General features: G+C 33.6%; 1 protein-coding gene across 1 annotated transcript in view; it reads right to left on the bottom strand.

Annotated features, from left to right (window-relative positions):
• The window catches only part of Neil3 (nei like DNA glycosylase 3), a 44,492-nt gene that overhangs the window by 12,957 nt on the left and 9,682 nt on the right, over nucleotides 1-21,853 (bottom strand). Inside the window, exons 2-6 of the mRNA XM_010629796.2 lie at nucleotides 17,707-17,834; nucleotides 8,285-8,458; nucleotides 7,864-8,077; nucleotides 5,236-5,310; nucleotides 3,242-3,408 (exon numbers count right to left, since the gene is read on the bottom strand). Coding sequence (XP_010628098.1) covers nucleotides 3,242-3,408; nucleotides 5,236-5,310; nucleotides 7,864-8,077; nucleotides 8,285-8,458; nucleotides 17,707-17,834 — 758 coding nt within the window. The remainder of the gene's footprint in view (nucleotides 1-3,241; nucleotides 3,409-5,235; nucleotides 5,311-7,863; nucleotides 8,078-8,284; nucleotides 8,459-17,706; nucleotides 17,835-21,853) is intronic.

Below are 21,853 nucleotides of genomic sequence, written 5' to 3' on the forward strand. Positions count from 1 at the left end.
TTCCAAAAGCAAGCTTATTGCACCATGATTTTTGTCAGGTCTGCCATGTGCCCTCTGATTGCTCCATTCCTTCCAAAATCTCTGCAGGTCAGGTCTGCACTAAAATTGGATTGCAAATAGCACTATATTCTCATTAACTGGCAACCAACTATCAGGACATTTCCAAACTAGATGTTCTTTAAAAATCTGAATTCACTATATCATTTTAAAGGAACCAGAGACCCCTCTCCCATCTTTCTGAAGGTCTCCAAATGCACTAGGGATTTCCCCTATAGACTTGCCCATGTGTGTTTTCTTTCTTAAAAATCTTTTACATGTTGCTTGTCTTTGAAGAATTCCTAGTTTCTTTCATACTAGCCTCAAATATCTCCTCTTCCAACAAGATTCCCTTGTTTTTCCCATATAGATTTAAGTGTTTTCACTTCTATGCCTTACATATAACCTTATTCATTTATGCAAGTCCATCTTGGTGTTTTAATTCTGTATTTTCTCATTTACTTCCCACTTTAGACTTTGCATTGTATTCCCAATACCTGCTATAGTTGATGATAATAAAGCTATTTAAATTTTAAAAATTATTTTAAAAATGTAAAGACTCTCTAAAAGAAAAAGAGCAACTTAACTTCCCCTAAAGCAACAATACTCACACATATAAATTACATTAGCTAGTATAGAATTAAGAGCCAAAAATAAATGATGTAGGTATTTAAATTGTGGTGTGTAATAAATAAAAACCAAAAAACTTAGGGACAATTCATTTTGGAGTTCAGTAAGCATTCAGTGAGTGAAGGGGCTTAGATCATTGCTATTGAGCTTTAGACTTCAAGTTAAATTAAAATAACATGAAGTTAAAGTAAAAAAATTAGCATGAAAAGTATAAAAATACTCATTCTACAGATTAATATATTTAATCATAGAAAGTCTAAATATAGAAAAATAGTACTGGTTTCAAGCCTTTTAATTTATGTATGAATTTATTTTGCAGTGTATAGTTGTTTTACTAAGCAAGATTGGGTAGGAAAGGAGACATTACAAGGCCTAAACTTGTTTAGCATAAAAGGCTGGGGATTTAGCTCAGTGGTTTCGCCACCTTCCTCGCAGGCACAAGGACCCAAGTTTGATCCTCCGTACCAAAAAAAAAAAAAAAGAAAAAAAAAGGAGCAAGCATAGCATGGCTTCCTCTAAGTCCTAGATTAGGTGCATGTGAGTCTCCTTCAGGGAAACTTGAGCCTTTAAAGCCTAGTTTTAAAGAATCCTTTGAACTGACAATTATTTATATGGTAAATAACTTTATTTGATGATTTGGAAGAGTATGAAAATTTTTAAATCTCAGAAGCTATCAATTCATAAAAAAAACAATTACATAACACTAACCATTGAAGGTCAGACACTGAGTTAAATGCACAGGACCAAATAAAAGTATACCAATACCATACTATGAATAATGTTCCTGTTCATGAAAATCAAACTCCTAAATGGGTACAATAAATATAATTAATTAGCTTAACATATTTCAGATCTCTCTGAGACTAAAATGCATGAAGAGGCTAAGAGGAATGAAACACAAAGACAAAAAGACTTTTTTAAAAAAGTAGCTTGAGATACATTTTGGAGCCATGAGCCAGGATCTCCACTGTGCCTTATCTCCATGCTTTGCCCGAGTGCTTGATGGCCAGACTTGATGGCCTCTTCTTCCTGGGACTTCTGCACAGCCAATAAATACCTTGATTCTTTTCTATTTCTAATCATATCATTTTGTTTTTTTGCTTATTCTTTTCTCTTATTCTACAGTAATATGTTTTCCCTGAAGCTCAGACTTTGATTTATATCTTCTTTTTTTTGGGTTTTTGAGACAGGGTCTCACTATGTAGTTGAGACTGACCTGGAACTCACTATGTAGCCCAGGCTGGTCTCGAACTCATAGCGATCCTCCTGCCCCAGCCTGCCCAGTGCTAGAATTACAGGGGTGCGCCACCATGCCTGGCCTTGATTTATATCTTTATTGTTTCTCAGTGAGTTAAGAATGTTTTGATACTTCACTTAACAGTACTACGAACAACCCTCTAGCCATTACCTCCTCCACTCTAACATGGCCCATAACACAGCCCTCCTGGATACGCCACTGCTACTTCACACATTCCAAACTCAATGTATCATTTACCATTCCATCCCAACTTTCCCAGACTCACCCATAAAGTGAAACTTTGTTATTTGGCTCTTATTTTTTTTGCATTATCTTACTTTATATATCAGATCTGTCACAATTCTTGTTTAAAACAATTTCTCATCCCTCCAGCATCCATGCTTGTCAATGCAATGATTCACAGCTGATGACCATGCTGTTTTATCCAATTAAATAATGTTTGCTTTCTCATGTACTTAACCCAAATTCAATTTCTTATAGTAAATTTCAAATCGCTTTCTTTATAAGATCCTCCAACCTTTATATACTATAATATATATAATATATAATAAGTATAATATATATATGCCTTTAATATTCCTGAATTCTTGCAGCATTGTATGTGCTTCATGTCTGCCCTGATATTTTTCGTTTATAATCTGGTACACTGCTTTGCAGCTACTTTATATTGTTAATCTTTCTCCTAGCTGCCTTTAAAAAGAAATTTACCCTTTTACCAGGGTGACTGAGCATTGGCAGAAAGGAAATAACTAGATTTTGAGAGGATTATTGGCTCTGAAACAACAGTAATTCCAGGAGTCTTAGTTCAAGTTCATCTTATAGACAGTTTCCAAACCCATTCTGTGATTATTTTCCCAGTTCTCAAATGTATAACCGAAAGAAACATACTCAGCAACTGGCAGAATCACCATCGGTATGTTTTATAAGAAGTTTCATTAAGAAGACAAATTCTGGAAGAAAATCTTGCTATGTTTTATAATATTATTTCTAAATGAAGCAAAGACGTTTGAAGATAGCTGCATTTTTCCAATTATTGATCGACTCTTCTTGATACTTTTTTTCACAAAAAAGATTACATCTTATGGGTGGATACCATCACCCAAGTAAGAGACTTTTCTGCCTGAATTCAAAAGTAATACATATATCAGCTTTGGCTCCTTTGGGCTCTTGGATGATTCTTTTTCTTTTTTTTAACCGTATCCTTCCAAAGGTTCAAATAATTTTTAGTTATGTCCCTTTACGAATAGCTTAACAGTTATTCAGTGATATTCCCTGATATTAGCCTTTTAATTAAGTAATTTAAATTCAATATCTTACCATACGTCAGTGTGTTGAGGATTTTGTTTTTGACAATGAGGACAGAAATACGTCATTCTGTTATTCTCTCCTAAACGACATATGATAATTTTGCCTTGGCACTGACCACAATTAGGACGCTTGTAAACCTTACAGTGTTTAGAGATAGCAGATCCTGTTCTACAGCACTTAAAAAAAAAGAGAGAGAAGTTATGCACAAAAAAAGTAGCCAGATATATATCTTTGGAGCCAGATATATTCTTGAAAGTCAACTCTGAAACAATCTATTAAAACTTTACCTATGTTTGTACATAGTTTCATATAATATTTTCTTTCATCTGAGAAAAAGGTATTGACAAGATTCAGTAATATCTGACAAACAAGATTTGTGTGAAATAACTATTATATGAATGTGATAATGTGTTAGCATTCAAAGTTGTTCTTTGCATGACTATCCTCTTTTCTAAATGATATATAAAAGCTCTATATTTTAAAGTGTCTTGTATTTTTAAGTTTGTCTTAAAAGTAATTATTTGGTTTAAAAAAAAAGACTAGATTAGCTTTAAATTTGATTATTTTTCGAACACTGAAGTTTCTCACTCAGTTTCAACAGCCAAAAAAGTTTTCTAGGGAACAAAATTCTTTGCATGACTATCCTCTTTTCTAAATGATATATAAAAGCTCTATATTTTAAAGTGTCTTGTATTTTTAAGTTTGTCTTAAAAGTAATTATTTGGTTTAAAAAAAAAGACTAGATTAGCTTTAAATTTGATTATTTTTCGAACACTGAAGTTTCTCACTCAGTTTCAACAGCCAAAAAAGTTTTCTAGGGAACAAAATTTAATTGGTTTATGTTCTATTTAAAAATACATTTTGGTATTTTTCTGTCACAGATTTATTCTACTCATATACATTTAAAGCTCCTAACAAGAAAACATTTTGTGTGAACATTAGTATTGTGAAAATTTTAAAGTAAAAAAATATGAATCACCATTCATGAGACAAAAATTACACAAACAATTTATATTAATTTAAGCAAGGAGTTGAAATACCCAATTCAATCTGGACAGAAAATGGGCTATTTCCTACAGTAATTTTCCTCCAGAATAAATGAAACTGTATAGGTTTAAAATAGCCACAGTTACTCAAGGCAGATATGTAAACCAAAACGTTCATTAATACTTTAGGTCAATTAATAAAGAATGTTACAAAACCTTCCTTTTTAAAAAATCACTTTTTAAAACACAAAATGGATTTACCTAGACAGCCTAATATCCTGTTTCTCTGCTTAGCATATCTTGAGTGGTTTCCCTTTCATTACCTTCCTTTTTGAACACAGTAAAAGAATTCTGAATACAGAAAACAGACTGTGACAGAAAAACAGACTTAATCATACTTTAAAAGATAAAGTGTTTATTGAATTCTACATATACACATGTACAACTTTCAAAATTTACATGTCAGCAGTAGTTATTTAATTCTCAGAAGAATTTTTGTTGTCAATATTGTTATCCAATTTTATAAGTGAAAACACTAACTTTAAACAGTTTCTTTTTTTTTTTTTTTTTTTGGTATGAGGACTCAAATTCAGGACCTTGAGCTTGCCAGGCAGGCAAGGCACTACTGAGCTAAATCCCCAGCCCAAGTTTCTCAATAATTGAAATCAAGGATAAGTGGCAAATTCTGAATGAAAGTCCGCTTATTCTAATATACTTTTTAATCTCTTTATGGTTTTTATATTTTACATATCCAAAAACAAAGCAAGAATCTAAAGAAAAGGTTAACGTAATTTTTCCCAATTTAGTTTAAAGATAATTTAATATAATCATAGTTAGGCAAATTTGCACTGATCAATGACCTAGAATTTCAAGATGTTAATTATGCCCATAAAATAGCACCCTCCTTTATTGTACCTCTATATTCTTACCACTAGATGGCTATATAAAGCGTTAACATTTTTGGTGCCATCAAAAAAGAAATCCTAACATTTAAATACTTGAAATTTTAGTTCTTACCCTATAAAAGAGAATGCTGAAATCACGCACCATCTTCACAAGGTGATGGGTCTGTTCATCTGTTAACTGAAAAATCTGAAAATGGAGAAATAACAGCATAATTTTATAATTTATTACTGTGGGCAAATACCACTTATGAGTTCTGTTAAAGACAACTGTAAGCAGGTTTAAAATACATGCATATCTTCTAGAACTCTGTTTCTTATGTATTTAATGTAACTAGCTTTATTTTTAACTGATAATAATACTGTATTGATAAAAATATCATTCCTGTTTACACATTGCAATTCTAAATTCAAATGTTTATTGAATGTTCTACATCAGATATCTTCAAAACCCCAGCTTATCTACCAGCCACTTGAATAGTCTTGCTTGATTTGAAAAAAAAAAGCAAGAAATTAAAAACGAAATAAAATATCTAGAAAGGAAGGAAGAAAAGTAGACACAGGAGTAGATGACCATTAAGGTTACTATTAAGCTTTTAAAAAATGTTAACGTAAAATACATGTAACACTTCGAAGAACTCAGAAATAGACTTTATTGAACAATACTTTTGTGACAAAGTGTGGTGTGAATCTCAAGAGTTACATTTGCAGAATTAATTACCATTTGGCCCTTGTGCTTTCAATGGTAACTCCAAAAGAAATTTTGTCTGATGACTTACCCTTGTTTTTTGTGTTTGAAAACACACACACACATTAAAGGCTATAAAGTTGAAAATCATGTAATCACCATAATCATTCTAAAAGTACTATAAATGTTCAATTATTTAACTTTTAAAACTTAGGCTTTTTAAAAACATTCACTTCTTAAAATATCTTGTACACATGGTAGGTCACATCTACAGATGTTAAACTATTACTTTTTCAATAGCTGCACCTATTCTTTTAGGAGTTTAATGACTAAACTTCAGAAATGTAAGAATTTTTAATTCTGCAGATATTACAGATAAATGACCTTTAAACTAGATGAATGGCTGGCTGGGTGTACAAATCCATGGTAATTAGGTAACACTAACACTACTCTGGGTTTCTTTTGTGGTTTTTTGGGGAGTACCAAAGATTGAACACGGGACCTTGTGCTTGCAAAGCAGGTGGCAGCACCACTGAGCTAAATCCCCGGCCCTTTGGGTTGTTTTTTAAAAAAGCTTTTCCAGAGAAATATAAGTGATTTTTAAATATTCATTCATAGCTGGGCATGGGAGTACATGTCTAATCCCAACACTCTCAGAGGCTGGGGCAAACATGCAGGTTCAAGCCCAATCTGGGCAATTTAGTGACTTAGTATTAACAAGGAAAACAAAATTAAACAAACAAACAAAAAACCCTTTTCTCCTAAAAAATTGTTTAATATTGGCCACATTAAATTATTCCCAGTTCCAAAGAGCAGAACCTATTTCAAAATTATCAACTGGTTTCTGTTAAAACTTAATTCTTACCAACTTCAGTTTTACCAAAATCATTTAGAAAGTACACAAAACAAAGAGGTATCTTTGGATGCACATTAAATATAATTTAGTTAATAGTAATTATATAAATAATTCAATGAAAATAATTAATTGGGAATAATTATTTAGTTAATTTAATTAAAGATAATTTAGTTGATAGTAACAGATCTGGAAAAAAAGCCTGATGTGAATCCTTCATTGGGAAGTAAAATATATGCATGCTCCCTGCATTTTCCAATTTCTCTGACCTTCTCAGAACTTTATTGTATGAATCACCACTCCTTTTTCTACAACTTTAATATCTTTCTCTCCTAGTTCTTTTTCTCCCATTAATTTAATTAAAGATAATTTAGTTGATAGTAACAGATCTGGAAAAAAAGCCTGATGTGAATCCTTCATTGGGAAGTAAAATATATGCATGCTCCCTGCATTTTCCAATTTCTCTGACCTTCTCAGAACTTTATTGTATGAATCACCACTCCTTTTTCTACAACTTTAATATCTTTCTCTCCTAGTTCTTTTTCTCCCATATATATCTGACAGGGACACTAATATTTGCTCCCATCTGCTTGCTGATTGCTTATTCTTGAATATCCACTACTTGAATTCCAATCTTATCATTCTGTTGGGACAGGACTTTCTACCTTCACCAAGAGCTAGAACAGATGAGTATTAGGAACATAGGAACTCATGAGTATGTATAGAGCACGTATTTCATATGCCAGATAGAAAACAAAAAAGTTTTGAGTTTCATTCATTCACACATTCTGCAAATGTATGCTTAAAGCCTATCAAATTTCAAACCCTGTGTTTTAGATGTTAGGATACATCATTGAGCAGGACAGATTTGTGCTTTTTGGAGACTGTATTCTAGCAGAAGGAGACATGTTTTTTAACAATAAATATAACAACTAAATATTGTGTCTGAAAGTTACACACGGTATGGAAAACAGACAGAAGCAAATTAAGGAAGACTGGGAATGTGAAGTGGGAGGAGGGATGTACACTGCAGCTCTGCAAGGTGCTCACAGTGGGCCACTTTGAGAAGTCACAAGAACAAAGCCTTGAAAGACACCTGGAATCTAGGCAGAATCCAGGCTAGAAAGAATTTAAGTGTTCACATTGCTTCTTTAATATTATTTAAAGACAGAGAAATAATTAAAAAAATGAGTATGATTTACTTTAACAGCTGGATGGAGACCACTATCAAAGAGAGCTTCATTTTTGATGATGTTCCCTACTCCAGGTAACACTTTCTGATCCAATAGCACATCACAGAGCATCCGACCTTTCTGTTTTTTAATTTCATTTTCTGCTCTTAAGAAACTAAATTTAGGTGAGCACACATCTAATTCTTCCATCATTCTTATTCTCTGTTGGCTTTCCATTGAGTTTCTGCAGAAAGAAATGTAAAATGCATTAATCATAAAGTCACAGTGTCATTTGACATGAGCTTTAATATAAAAACTTTATATTAATCATGGTATAAGAGTTTTTTGGGTAAATGATGAACACCCGAAGAAATTTCATTATTTGAAGGCTCCTTTCCAATGAAGTTTCACCAGTTATAAGCTATTTACTTAGTGATGCCCCAAACCAAACTGCAGGTCGAAGCTCGGAATATATATATATATATATATATATTTTTTTTTTTTTTTTTTCTGTGTACAAATCAAATCATTGGTGAGCTGCAGTTCAAAAACAGGAGAAACTCCATTTTTATTTTTATAGGCAAGTGGATTAATCATGATGGAGCCTTTCATTCCAAAATGAATCCTGAAACAAAATCAAACCCATTTTGAGTTGAAGTATATCATATATCAAAATATTTCCTTGGCTTCATTTTTTGGGTATAAACAAACAAATCTCAGGACAGTTTTTTTGTTTTTTGTTTTTTTGGTATCAGGGATTGAACTCAGGTCCTTGCACTTGCAAGGCAGGCAGCAGAATCACTGAGCTAAATCCTTGGCCCTAGGATAGATATTTTTAAAGGGCAAAATCTTTTAGCTAATATGATCATATAGTTTTGTCCTGTAGCTTTGTATCCTTATAAAGCTATAAGATATGAAAATTAGTTTTCAATCCACAAATAACTTCCTGGGGAAATAATGACACCCACAAATAAGCCCAGGAAAAAAATATCTGTGTTCTTTTATTTTAAGATGAAGTATCTTTATTCACAGAATAGTCTAGCATCTCTCAGTATTTTCTGATTTAAAGGTTTAAGATAAGGCTAGGTTGCCTATAGCTTGTGCATATGAATTCTTCAGAGCTATTAACTTTCAAATTCCTTATTTCAGACACAATGATTTAGAAATGTTTACTTATAGCAAAATAAGATCTGCAGTTTAAGGAATTATTGACTGCTTTGGAATAAGCAATGAAACAATTTCCAGCAAAATCCTATGTATGGAGTAGGGGAGGCCATGAAGAGACTAAGAGAGAGAGGACAAGTCAAAATGCTATGGTCTTCAATTCTTTCATTTTCTTTTACCTTCATATGTATTGGGAAGAAGGGATTTATAAATATTTACAGTTAGATTTAAAGTCACAATGCAGTGATGGAAAATTCATAATCTTTCAGATTGTATAGGATTGATTAGTATGTCCAATTTAAAAAAAGAAGCAATTTTGTGAGGTCTCTGATGGTGAAGACCAAAAATGATTCTCAAGATGAAATGCAATGTTCTGCCTTTCAAATCTGTCTTTTATAGCTTTGTTGAGTTAATAAATATGGCTCTTTTGGAAGCAAATGTTACTGCTGTGGCTTCTACTTCCAAAGCACCATGTTATAGTAGTATACAAGGTTAACCAGTCTAACTTTAAAAAATGTGGGTTTTAAACTCTGTGTGACCTACTATCAATCATAAATACATTTTACATGCCCCATAGTTCCTGACAGGAAAAATGTGTACCTGTAAGTACTCTATAATTTAGCTTATAGAGGCCTAGCCCCAGTGCATGGTCTACAACTCTCATGCCCAGAAGCCATCCTATCTAAAATCTTTTCAGCTGCATGGTGCACAAAGTGGATTCTAAATCACTTTCCATAATGAAACCACATTCACATAAAAAATATCGAAGGTTAAGACCCAATTCAAATGCAGGAGTAGCCTCAATAAAACCTGTACATAAAGTAAGTATACCTTTGACTTGTAATTCTAACCATTTAGGGGGAAATGTACATAAAATAAATTTTTATTTTATCAATAGCTAAATATTATAACTGAGCTTTGATAAACTAACAAATTTTGTGTTTGAAACCCTTTTATCTTAAACTAAGAACATATCATCACCATGAAAAATTTCAAGGTACAGTAAATGTCTACTTTGTTATAACATTTTTTTATAGACCACCACATAGAGCCATATTTAGGAAGGGATTTTAAGAGTTTTGGTTGTTATTCAAGATTTCATAATTAAATCTAACTGAGAAAAATTTTATTAGATCCTTATTTCTATCTCTTAATCCTCCTCAAACTTCTTGTACCTCCAATTGAAATTGTTATCTGAAGCCATTTATTCTGCATAATATAACTCTGCCCGCCTACTTCAGGTACAGGGTCTAAGGGTAGGCATTAGGTCAAACCTGGACTGGTCACTCTATCCCTTCCTTGATCTTATAACACTGATTTAAGAGTGGATCCTTGTCCTAAACTAGGTTCATCATTATACTAACTGGACTCATTAGATTAGTTTCTTGTTACTATTGGAAAAAATCTCATATAAGAGCTGTATGTGGGAATGTTTCTATATGGGAATAGACACCAGAGAACCTGAGGAAGGCCTGTGTGCAGAGAGGAAATCTATACCAGATTTCAGTGAGAGCAGTCAAAAAAGAAATGAAGATAGTCCTGACAGTTTTTAGCCTTTGCTTCTAGCTCTCCCTCAACCCATCTTTATTATTCTCAGGCTTCATAAGATATCCTGTAATCTTATAATTAATAAGTGAACTTGCTTGTGTTATACTTTTGTCACTTGTAGCCAATGTTATAACATAAAAATTATGACCAAACTAAAACTGAATTAAAAAAACTCCTCTGGTAAGAAACAGTTCCTAAAACAAATTGATAATTAAACTTTGATCCCATTTTAAACATCACACTGTTCCAGGCTACCACTATAGGAATAATGTGAACACATTCCTAAGCAAGCATAAATAGCACAGACCACAGCACTGTTACAGGTTCTCATTAATGACAAACACACCCTGCAAATAATGTAATGAGCTAAATTCCAAAGAATGACAAGCCGCTCTGAGAAAAGTTAAAACATACATGTTTATATCTGTGGCAGAGCACAGGAGGAAGAGATAGCTACCATTAAAAAACAAAAACAAAAAACCACGAAACAGGTAAGAAGGAAACAGCTAAATCCCTGCAGTCCCAATCACAGGAGTGTGCACATCATGGACACCCTTAGAGTTGAGCATAGAGAGATGAATGAGGACAAGAGAGCTCAACGGTCTGCCTTTTGTGGAATGATGCCTGTCTTTATGAATAAGAAGCAAAAAATCTGATAGATGTGTTAAGCTGCTGTAGCCAAGGGAAATGTAGAAACAAAAAGCCATCTATCTGAAAATGGATCAAGAAACCTCTCTGCACACAGCATGAGCTTCGCACTGAGCCACAAGCTCAAGCAGGCTGTCACAAGGTGAGGATAGGAAACCTCTGACACCAGGCCTAGGCAAAGGTGTGCTGCTGTTGAGAGCAAATGCAGCCAGTCATCTATCCCTAGGGTTGGGTACAGAATCCTACAATGATGCAGAAGAGAAATCTGCTCCCATTGGGAGAGAGGTAGAGAACTCTAGGACCCAAGCAAGAACATCAGAAAAGCAGGGCAAAGTGTGACTACCATGGGGATGAGAGCAACAGAAACCCTGAGGTGCACATGGACAGGGCCAACCAAGACTAAAGGAGCTCCCGAAGTACACAAGAACCTCCACTGTCATGAGCCTCTTGCTGATTAACTAGTAAGAGTGGTCCACCACCAGGGAAGGGCTAGAATGGAGATTTTGTCTGTGATGTGTATATCAGGGTCTGTGGAGAATGAAATAGGAACATGAAGAAGCCACAAGGACAGCACTAAACATAGAGCAGCAGCAGCTGGAATTTTGAAGTCAATAGCACACTACCGAACGGAACCACAACTCACAAAAACTGAAACTCACTCTGCTCCCTACACAAAAGACCTGCTAGATAGGCAGGCATTGTCATTTCTGAGCTTAAATATTATTTACCACAGTCTCTTCAACAAATGATGTCTGATAGCTCTTTTTTTGTATATGATATCTCAGGTTCAAAACAATGTAAATAAGACACAGAAATAGATTTTAAAATTCCAATATCAAGAGAGAAAACAATAAATGAAAATAAATCTAAAGATGTCTTCAGTGTTGGAACTATGAGACAGGTGACTAAAAAGTAATTTTAAATTAATGTAAAAATGTAAAAATGAAAATGTTAATATATTATAGCCAATTTTATATTATGTATCAGTTATTAATGTGTTAATAATATGAAGTGATCTGGTACAAAGGCATATAAACAGATGAGAATTTCAGCACAGAAATAAAAATCCCAATATCAGAGATAAATAATTCTTCCTATGAATACATCAGCAGATTGCATACAGCAAAGGAAAACCTAAGTGAACATGAATATAGAGTAACAGAAATTATCCAAAAAAAAGATTTGTTTTTAGAAAGGAAATACAAAAGGAAATATATTTACACCCACATTTCCCATTTCCAGTGTTCTTTTTCTTTGTGTAGATTCAAAATTTCGCCTGTTATTAAAGTGCTTTATGCTGTACAGATCTTCTTTAATTTTTTTATGTTTTATGTTGAGTACTGCTGGATTCTTTCATTTTGTTTGTGGTTGGTTGGTTGGTGTTTTGTTGACCTTTTATTTTTTATAGATATCTTTGGTAATTTAGAATTCTCACTTGAAAGGTTTATTATCCTTTTGGCAATTCAAAGAGGTTGCTCTGCTATCTTTTGCCCTGTGGAGTTTCTGATGAGAAGTCCAATGTATGTTTTTACTTTGTTCCTGTATATAAAACCTCTTTATGTGGCCGCTTCCAGGATTTCTCTTCATATTTGGTTTTTAGCACATTGGCTAGGTATATGTAAAGGATATTTGTGGGGTTTTTTTTTGTTTGTTTGTTTGTTTGTCTTTTAGGTTCTTTGAACTTTTGGGTCCAAGATTTGATAAAGAAAAATTTTAGCCGTTTAACTCTTCAAAAATATCCTGCTCTATTCTTTATCTGTTCTGGGATTCCAGCTACAAGTATGTTAGACCATTTGGCCTTGTTTCATAGTTCCATTAATTCTGTAAAATTCTTGACCATACTTAAAAAAAAAGTCCTGTTTTCAATTTCTTCTCTTTTCAAGCCTCCAAATATCTTAGAGCTGACTATTGTACTCATACCAAATCTATAGAAACAAATCAGACAGGAGGGAAAAATTGCCAACCACTTGGAAGCCAGCATTATCCAAATACCAAAATTACACTGTGACACTAAGAAGAAAACAAACCTATGAGTCAATATCTCTTAAGAAGACAAATGCAAAAATCCTCCATAGAATCAGTCTACTAATACATAAAAAGGATAATACATTATAACAAAGCGAATGTATTCTGGAAATGCAAGGCTTATTCAAAATTAAAAAATCAATTAGTATAACTGACCATATTAACAAATTAAGGAAATAAATAGCATGAAGATTCAGAAAAAGATTGAAACATTTAATCTACAGTCATAATACAAACTCAATGTGGGAATAAAAGAACTTTTTTCAATCTAACAAAAGAGACATGTGAAAAAATAAAGCTAATATAAGAGAAAGTAAGGTAAAGATATCTGTTCTCACCATTTCTACTTATTATACTGATATTCCTAGCTGATATAATTAGAAAAAAGAAAGCAAAGACATAGAGATTAACAAGGAAGAAACAAAACCATCTCGATTAACACATGGTACCATTGTCTACATATTAATCCTACAGTTGTACTCCCCCAAAACAAACAAGAGCTGCTAGAATAACAGTTTAGCAGGGTGCAAGAGAAAAGGTCAACACACAAAAATTGTTCCATATACTAGTAATGAATAATTGGAAATCCAAATTTAAAAAGAGTACCCATCACAAGAGTGCCAAAACTTAATTTGACTAGAAATATAAATTATATTTGAAACTGAAAATCATAATTAAATAAACATGGATAATACTATTTAAGTGGAGAGGAAGACAGTATTACTCATTTATAAATTATCACCTAATTAATCTTAGAAATTCAATGTAATGCCAATCAAACTTCTAGAAATCTCCAGAAAGCATTTTATACAAACCACCAAATCTAAAATTTAGAAAGACAAAATACTAAAATAGTAAAAATCGTTTCAAAAAAAGGAAAGAAGAAAGCCAGGTGACTACACTGTTTTCATTAATTTAAAGGTATTTCAATTGGGATAGTGTATAACTGGTGAAAGAATAGAAACATAAATAGACACAGAATAGAAGCATAAATAGACACATAAATCCTTTAAAAAACATGATGAGTTCAGAAACTGAACCATATTTTTGGTTAACCGATTTTTCAACAAAGTTGCAAAGAAATGCAATGCAGAAAGGATAATCTCTTCAACAATTATCCTAGAACAATCACATGTGCACAAAAAATGTACCTTAATCTTTCTTTGTACTATGTGCAAAAATTAACTCAAAATACATCACAATTCTGAACAGAGAGGTCACACAAAAATAAAAGTAGAAGAAAATAAAGGGGAAAATCATAGCGAATTTGTACTGGGCAAACATATCTTTTTATTGTTCATACAAAGTATGAACAATAAAAGAAAAATTTCTAAATTATAATGTAAATTATAATTAATCAACATCACAAGTTTGTGGTCAACAGACATGGTTAAAAAAATAAAGAAGGCACACAATAGAAGCAACTGCTTGTAAAACATGTATCTGATAAAATGCTGACATCTGGAATATGTAAACAATACTTACAACTCAATCATACAAAGGCATACCTAATACAAGGCAGAAAAACAGCATATCTTGAAACATAAAATATATAAATTTTATGTATAATTTTAAAAATAGAAATTTTTTTTGTATGTGGTGACTGTGGCCAGAAAAACACTTTCCAAAAAGAATGCTGTCTAACCCTTAAGGTCAAGCGGGCATGGTATGTAAATAGAAGGCATTTATTAAACTAAAGTATATAATTAGCTGTAGAGTCTTCATGACTTTAATTTCTCCCCACATGTTATATGACAGATTATATCAATTATAACAAAACTTTAAAAACTTTTGGTAAGTAGCTTATGATAGAGCCAATAAAGATATTTTAGCGAATAAGAATGGTTTTATCATATTAGAGGTTCATACCACTTGACAGCCAATAAAATTAGAAAACTGATTGTATAAGCCATTCTTAAAAGTGGCAAAACTCAGGCTGGGGATTTAGCTCAGGGGTTCCACCACCTGCCTTGCAAGCTCAAGGACCCAAGTTCGATCCCTGGTACCAAAAACAAACAAACAAACAAAAAAAGGGTAAAACTCTCAGAATATTTCAGATGTAGATTCTAGTCACTAATATGTATGCTAGTCAGTCATATAAATTGCAAATTAGAAACAGCAAAGCATTTTATAAAGAACCATTCATTTAAAAATATAGCTTTTAAGTATTAGTCTAACATGTAACATTCTGATTGACATGACAACTTTTAGGCTAGCTATGTTTGGGTGTATAGACATTGGTACTATATATGTACTCACTGTACTGGCAATATATATACTCAAAGTTTATATATATATAAATCACATGATATATATAGCATATGTTCTTCCACTATTTCTGAGTTTGCTCTAGTATTTGTTACATTTATAACAAAGACTGAAAACAATTTTTGCTTTGTTTTAGCTAAAGAGATTCTGCTAAGTTTAGCATTAGTGCAAGTATTAATCACATGCAATGTCACAACTGTGCTCATAAAATAAAACAGATGAGCAATAATTTTTAGTATTCTATGGAACTATTATGAGCATTTAGATACAGCACATACTAATAGAAATAATCACTTTCTAATTTTTAGTTTTCTGAAGTATGGATTTTTACATGCCCAAGGCTCTTAGAAAGGTCTATGTCTATATTTACTTTTGAAAACAAATGAATTTCAGATTATTCCCGGGCTGCCTTGTGCAATGCACATATATTATGACTAAAACCTATTGGCAATTTTGATAATGAAAAGCTGGATAAAAATTGGAAAAAATATTTAAGCATGGTTCCTGCTAGATGCTCTCTAAATGCAGACCAGTGCTGCAGATAGAAAACAGAAGCCAGAAATGAAGAAAATATTTCCATCTCAGGCTCCCAGACGTGCAGCCTCACACAAAGATCATGCTTCTTCAACAGAGTCATCCATTCCCTTAAGCATATGTTGGGAGTGCAATTTTTTAACATGTTACATTGTGAAAGGGGATACAGTTGATTTTAGGTTGTTGAGTTCAGATTCCAACAGCTGATCTGCCCCTGACCTTGAATTGTAACATACAAGAGTTGCTAAGGCTGCAGGAAATTGAAAAGAAGCAAGCCAGTGCAGTTTTTACTACTCATACATTGAGCCAGTTACTCTCTAGGGACTACACCAGTTCACCCAGTCTGAAAAACTGATCACCCTTGTTTAGAACTTCATGGGACACTTACTGACAGTCGTTCATTGAGCAATGATTCCCTCCTGTCAGTCTGGTAGAAAACACTGATAAAAACCTCCCTCTCGTCCTATAGAATTAAATCTGCACCTAACACCAAATAAATCAATAACCTATCAATGTTTTCAACTATTGTGCGTGTATTCCATTGTCCAGAGGTAAGAGTTTTCAAGCACATCAAGCTACTACAGTGTAATGTAACCTACTATAGCGATAGTAACCTACTATCATTACTGCCTGAACCAGTAGGCATATGCTGATGTTATCAATCCCAGACTAAGAAAAAACATGAAGTGACAATGTTGTCCAAGGACAGCAGCTACTGACAATGAAGAGAGTGTACCTCAAAGGAAAAGCAATTACATGAACCTGAAGTACTCTCAACAGGTGGTGGATGAAATTCAATAAATAACAATCAGAGCAATAAATAACAATCATCTCTTTGTGAGCATTATACACTTTCATTTAGAAGTACAAGGTCTAATAGCAGGTCTTTTCTTTTAAAAAGGTGACAACTATTTAATATCTTAAGCACTAAAAAGAATCAAGGAAGCAGAATTCATCTTTATAGTTTGCAATGGCTTAGGTTAAACTCAGAAAAGACCTCTTGAGATTCAACAAGCATATTAACTTTTAGGCCTTTTTCCTGAAAAAATTAAACAGGTGAGCATGCAATGAAATTATATAAATTCTGACAGTTTTTATCATGAAGTCAACCAAGCTAGTAGAATGCTTGTCTTTCTTTGCCAATACATTAACTATGAATTTTTATAAGTACTATGATAAAGTAAACCTGTTATTTCTTTCGAAAGTGTTTGAATTCTGAAAGTTCCCAAATTCTGTTCAAGACTTCAGAGAAAGGAGGAAGGCAGAAAAATATAGAAATCTAGTGAGGCATTTAAACTAAACAAGGGCCTGTCATAAATATAAAATAACTGATGCCACCAAATGCAGTGAACATTTGATGACACAAAAGGAGAGATTACAGTGTAAGAAGTTTTGGGGACAACAAAACAAGAGATATGTTGCTCCAATACATCTTCAGAAACTCTGATAGACTATCAGTTTTTGTAAGTAAAGTGAATTGACTCCCCTCCAAGTAACGATGACATCACAATTTATTCTTTTTCTGGTGATTGCTTTCCATGGTGGAACCTCAACCTTATATATAGCTCGCATAAACATGGAGTACGCTCTACATGATTCAATGTGACACCTGGAGAACTGCAAGAAAAGCCTTCTCTACACCTTTAAATATAGAGTGATAAGATGTATTGTACAGGTTTATCTTACCGTAAAGCTTTTGGGCCAAAGAACATAAACAGCTCTTTCCCCAAAGTTTCCACACCACTGTAAACATATCCATTAAACAGTCTTAAGAAATTCTGGGTGGAATCTTTACCTTCTTTTGGAGCAGCAGCCTAGTAGAAAATACATACACATATAAACATTCACATACACGTAAACACAAAACAAAATTATAATTTAATTGCTAAAAGTACTTGTATTATATCATGCCTAAATACATTCTGATGAGAATAAGGTCTAACAAGTCAAGTATTAAAATCAGCTGTTTGCATATTCTGTCCAATTATTATACACTAACTTATGAAGAAAGAGGCCAAAAACATTAAGTGAAAAAAAAGAATTGGCAGACAATCAAAATGAGTTTGTTCCAAGACCAGACAGCTCCGCTCATATGAAAAAAAAAGCACAGGAACTGGGTGTGGTGGCACATGCCTGCTATCCCAGCACTTCGGAGGCTGAGGCAGAAGGATCCACATGAATTCAAAGTCAGCATGGACTATCCAGTGAGTTCAAGGACAGCCTGAACTACAGAGCGAGATGCTGTCAAAAAAAAGCACAGCAAAACAAGGCAAATGATATAAAACTAACAACTAGAATACAGACTTCTATTTCCAAAACGATAGCAAGATTTCCTAAAGGAGTATTCAAATAACTGTTGCAAATGATAGACAACAAATGAAAACAAAATATTTTGAACTGTGTTAATAAACTTCTAAGCAAGTAAGGTATAAAAAGAAGTCAAAACCTAAGTAAAAGTAGGACAGACACTTGAGGGATATGCTAAGAAAGACCTTGAAATCAACTCTTACCATGAGGACATTTACTAGATCCAAGGAATGATAAAGCTTCAATTTCTTTCATTTTGGGTGGGTATCATAGATCAGATACAAAGTTTGGGGTTCCCTGAGTAGAAGAATATAATTAAAGTCCTGCCCCATTATAACCACAGTGTTAAAAATAAAACTCCCTTTCTCCCATTAGCCTTGCAAAACCAAACAATAGAGTAGTAGGATTACAATATATGTACTGAATAATATAAAAAAATCAAGGACATTATAGACCTACCAAGATACAAAATACAGGTCCTGTAAAGGAAAGGAAAGATTGGCATGTAGCTTAGATATTAGTCATGTTTTTTTTTTCCTTAAATTGAGCATTAGGTGTTCCTTGTATCATGATTTTTTGTTATTTAGATAGCTTATAAACATATAATTTATACACCAAATTCAGTAATAATTTTAAACTTATAAATCTGTAACTCTCAGGTTAAAAAAAAGTACACATAATTGATCCATATGTTTACACTTAATTCAAGGTGACATTTTGCCTCTAACTTGCTTGCCATTTTTCTCACAGGGTCTGAGGATCCTGAAGATAAATCAGTGGGGATGGGGAATGTAGTAGGAAGGCAATTATAAAGCAGCGTTAGATACACAGCCTACTAGAAGTCACAAGTTCTCCTGAGCTTAAAGTAGAATGATAAGATTTTTGGTTAACAAACGTTTGTCAATATAAATGTATAAGACATATTTTACTAAATTGGTCCTTGTTATTAAAAAAGAAAAATACCATGGTACTACTCTTCCATTAAACCTATTTAAGGTTGTAATGATAACAGCTCATGCTAGAATTTTCCAATTGCTTAAAGTTCAGTGAACTTCAAAGGGCTTTACATCCCTCTTTGCATAATAAACACTGGATTACTAATCATAGACTTACAATAACTGATAAATACACAAAAGTTATTAAAAAGTGATAGATGCTAGATGTAGTGGTTTACACCTGTAATCCCAGCTACTCAGGAGGCTGAGGCAGAAGGATCACATGTTTCAGGTCAGTCTAGGAAACTTAGCAAGATTCTTCCTCAAAATAAAATTTTAAAAGTTTCAGGGTATAGCTCCGTGTTAAGAGCTCTCCTAGCATATCTGAGGTCTGAGATTCATACCTCCTGTACAAAAAACAGTAAGTGCAGACTTCCAGTTTTGCTTCAATGACAGAAAGAACCTGTGGGAAATTCTCACATCTGGAAGTAAGGGTACATATGTCACCATATCCTCAGAACTTCTGCCTCTGATTTCTCTTCCCTCTTGGATGGACTCGAGGGCCTAGCAATAACTAATAAGTGCTGGCAAGGCAGGCTTGAGAACTCAGTGAGCGGGAAAACCATACTTTCACATGTGCCCTGCTCATATAAATAAACCTGCCAGAGTCCTGAATTGAGAAGCAAAAAGAGTTTTGATGCTTTTCTGCCTCACAAGAGGCTTTAAGCCACTTCTACATACTTCAAGCCAATATAGCTTACAATAGCAGCATTCGAGGTAGGTTTCCATGGCAACTGATTAATAAGTAAAACGTTCTTATAAACTAGCCAGGACATTTTAAAGATGATGATATACAGATCAGATATAAACCTATTAGTAAGCTTTTCCTGAATATAGATCAGTATTATTTTTATAGGATCTCAGATTTAAGGTCTTACTATCATCTTAATTCTTTATTTATACATTAATGGATCAGGGCTTTGCTTCTCCACCATCCCAGTATCAACCATCTGTTACCCTCCTTTTCATCAATGTTCTTCTTACCAAACTGGTTCTCACCACACTCTCTGAAGACTCTGGCTTCTGTTAGGCCTCCCATCAGAGACTGGGTGATAACTTTATCCCATTTAATGTAGTGACACAAACATATACAGACACATACACAATAATACACATTCACACAACACACATTCATATATAGCAACTTTCCCTAGTTCTTAGTAAGAAGGGAAAAAGCTAACACTGCTATCCCTAGGCTATAATTTCTGATAGCCCTTTTAAGTTTTACAAGTTAAACCTCAAACTCAACATCAATCCAATATCTGATTGGCTAATTAAAAATTCTGTCAGCTGCCATATCAGTTTCTCATGGTAGAGCCTCATACCTGATTGCTCTACTTCATTTCTTCTTAAGATGGGAAACCATAGGATTAGGCTATTCTCACTTACTACTTGTCTGCTTGCTGCCTTGACCTCCTTTCCTCTATAAATTCTGACTACCATATTTTTTTTAATGGCACATGGCAAAGAAACAGATATGTTTCCTTGAAATAGTGCTGTCACAACTAATAAAATAGTAAAGGAGTCCCAGCAGTTCCATGTGAAATCTGCTCATGTTGATAAATTAACTGCTTTGAAAATAATTTCTATCATTCAGTTAAAAACTATGGAAGCCCACAGCTATAACAGTTCATGTTTTCACTAGGGTTTGTCTACAACACAGACATTCTACCTGGAAGGTCAACCCTTGTTATTAAAAATGGGTCATCCGGCCAGGGATTTAGCACAGTGGTTCCGCTGCCTGCCTTGCAAGAACAAGGACCCGAGTTCGATCTCTGGTACCACAAAAAAAAAAACCAAACAAACCCAAAATAAAAATGGGTCATCCATTCCACTTAACTAAATTCATTTTGGAAAAGCTTACTGACCTTCCACTATGCATCATCAGGCTTTGTTCTAGGAGCTGGGGATATATCAATCAAAATAATTAAAACCACCCTGCCCTTATGGAGTTTATATTTTAATAAGGGAAAAGCATAGGCAATAAACCTAAGGATACAGTATTTTAAAAGATTTTGAAAAGAAACTGAGATAGAGAGATCAAGATTGGGCGAAGGTGTAATAGGTTACAGTTTTAAAGGGGTAACCATAATCTCAGCGGAAGAATAAACATTTGAACGAGTTTTAAATGAGAGAGTGAGGCATAATTCACATAAAAAGAATGGCAGTCCAAATAGGTCAGTATGGCCATAGCACATAACAAAGTACTACAGGTAAATGAAACCTGACATATAGTAGGAATCAGACTATGTGGTCCACAAAGTCTGATCTGAGGACTAGCTTATTTCTTTTAGCACTAGAGTAAAAAAAAATGTGATCTATATTATTATTTTAAGTGTGTTTTTTATCAGTTAGATAGAATTTTGGTGAGCGGGTTGAGGGGGGAAAGCCAGAAAAGCACTTAAAAGACTACTGCAAAAAATCCTGCCAAGAGGGGAAGGGATTTAGCTCAGCGGTTCGGTGGCCTGCCTTGCAAGCACAAGGACCTGAGTTTGATCCACAATCCGCGGTACAAAAAAAAAAAAAAAAAA

The sequence above is a fragment of the Fukomys damarensis genome, unplaced genomic scaffold (genome assembly GCF_012274545.1).
Source record: "Fukomys damarensis isolate Sample0158 unplaced genomic scaffold, DMR_v1.0_HiC HiC_scaffold_18, whole genome shotgun sequence".
Classification (NCBI taxonomy): Eukaryota; Metazoa; Chordata; class Mammalia; order Rodentia; family Bathyergidae; genus Fukomys; species Fukomys damarensis.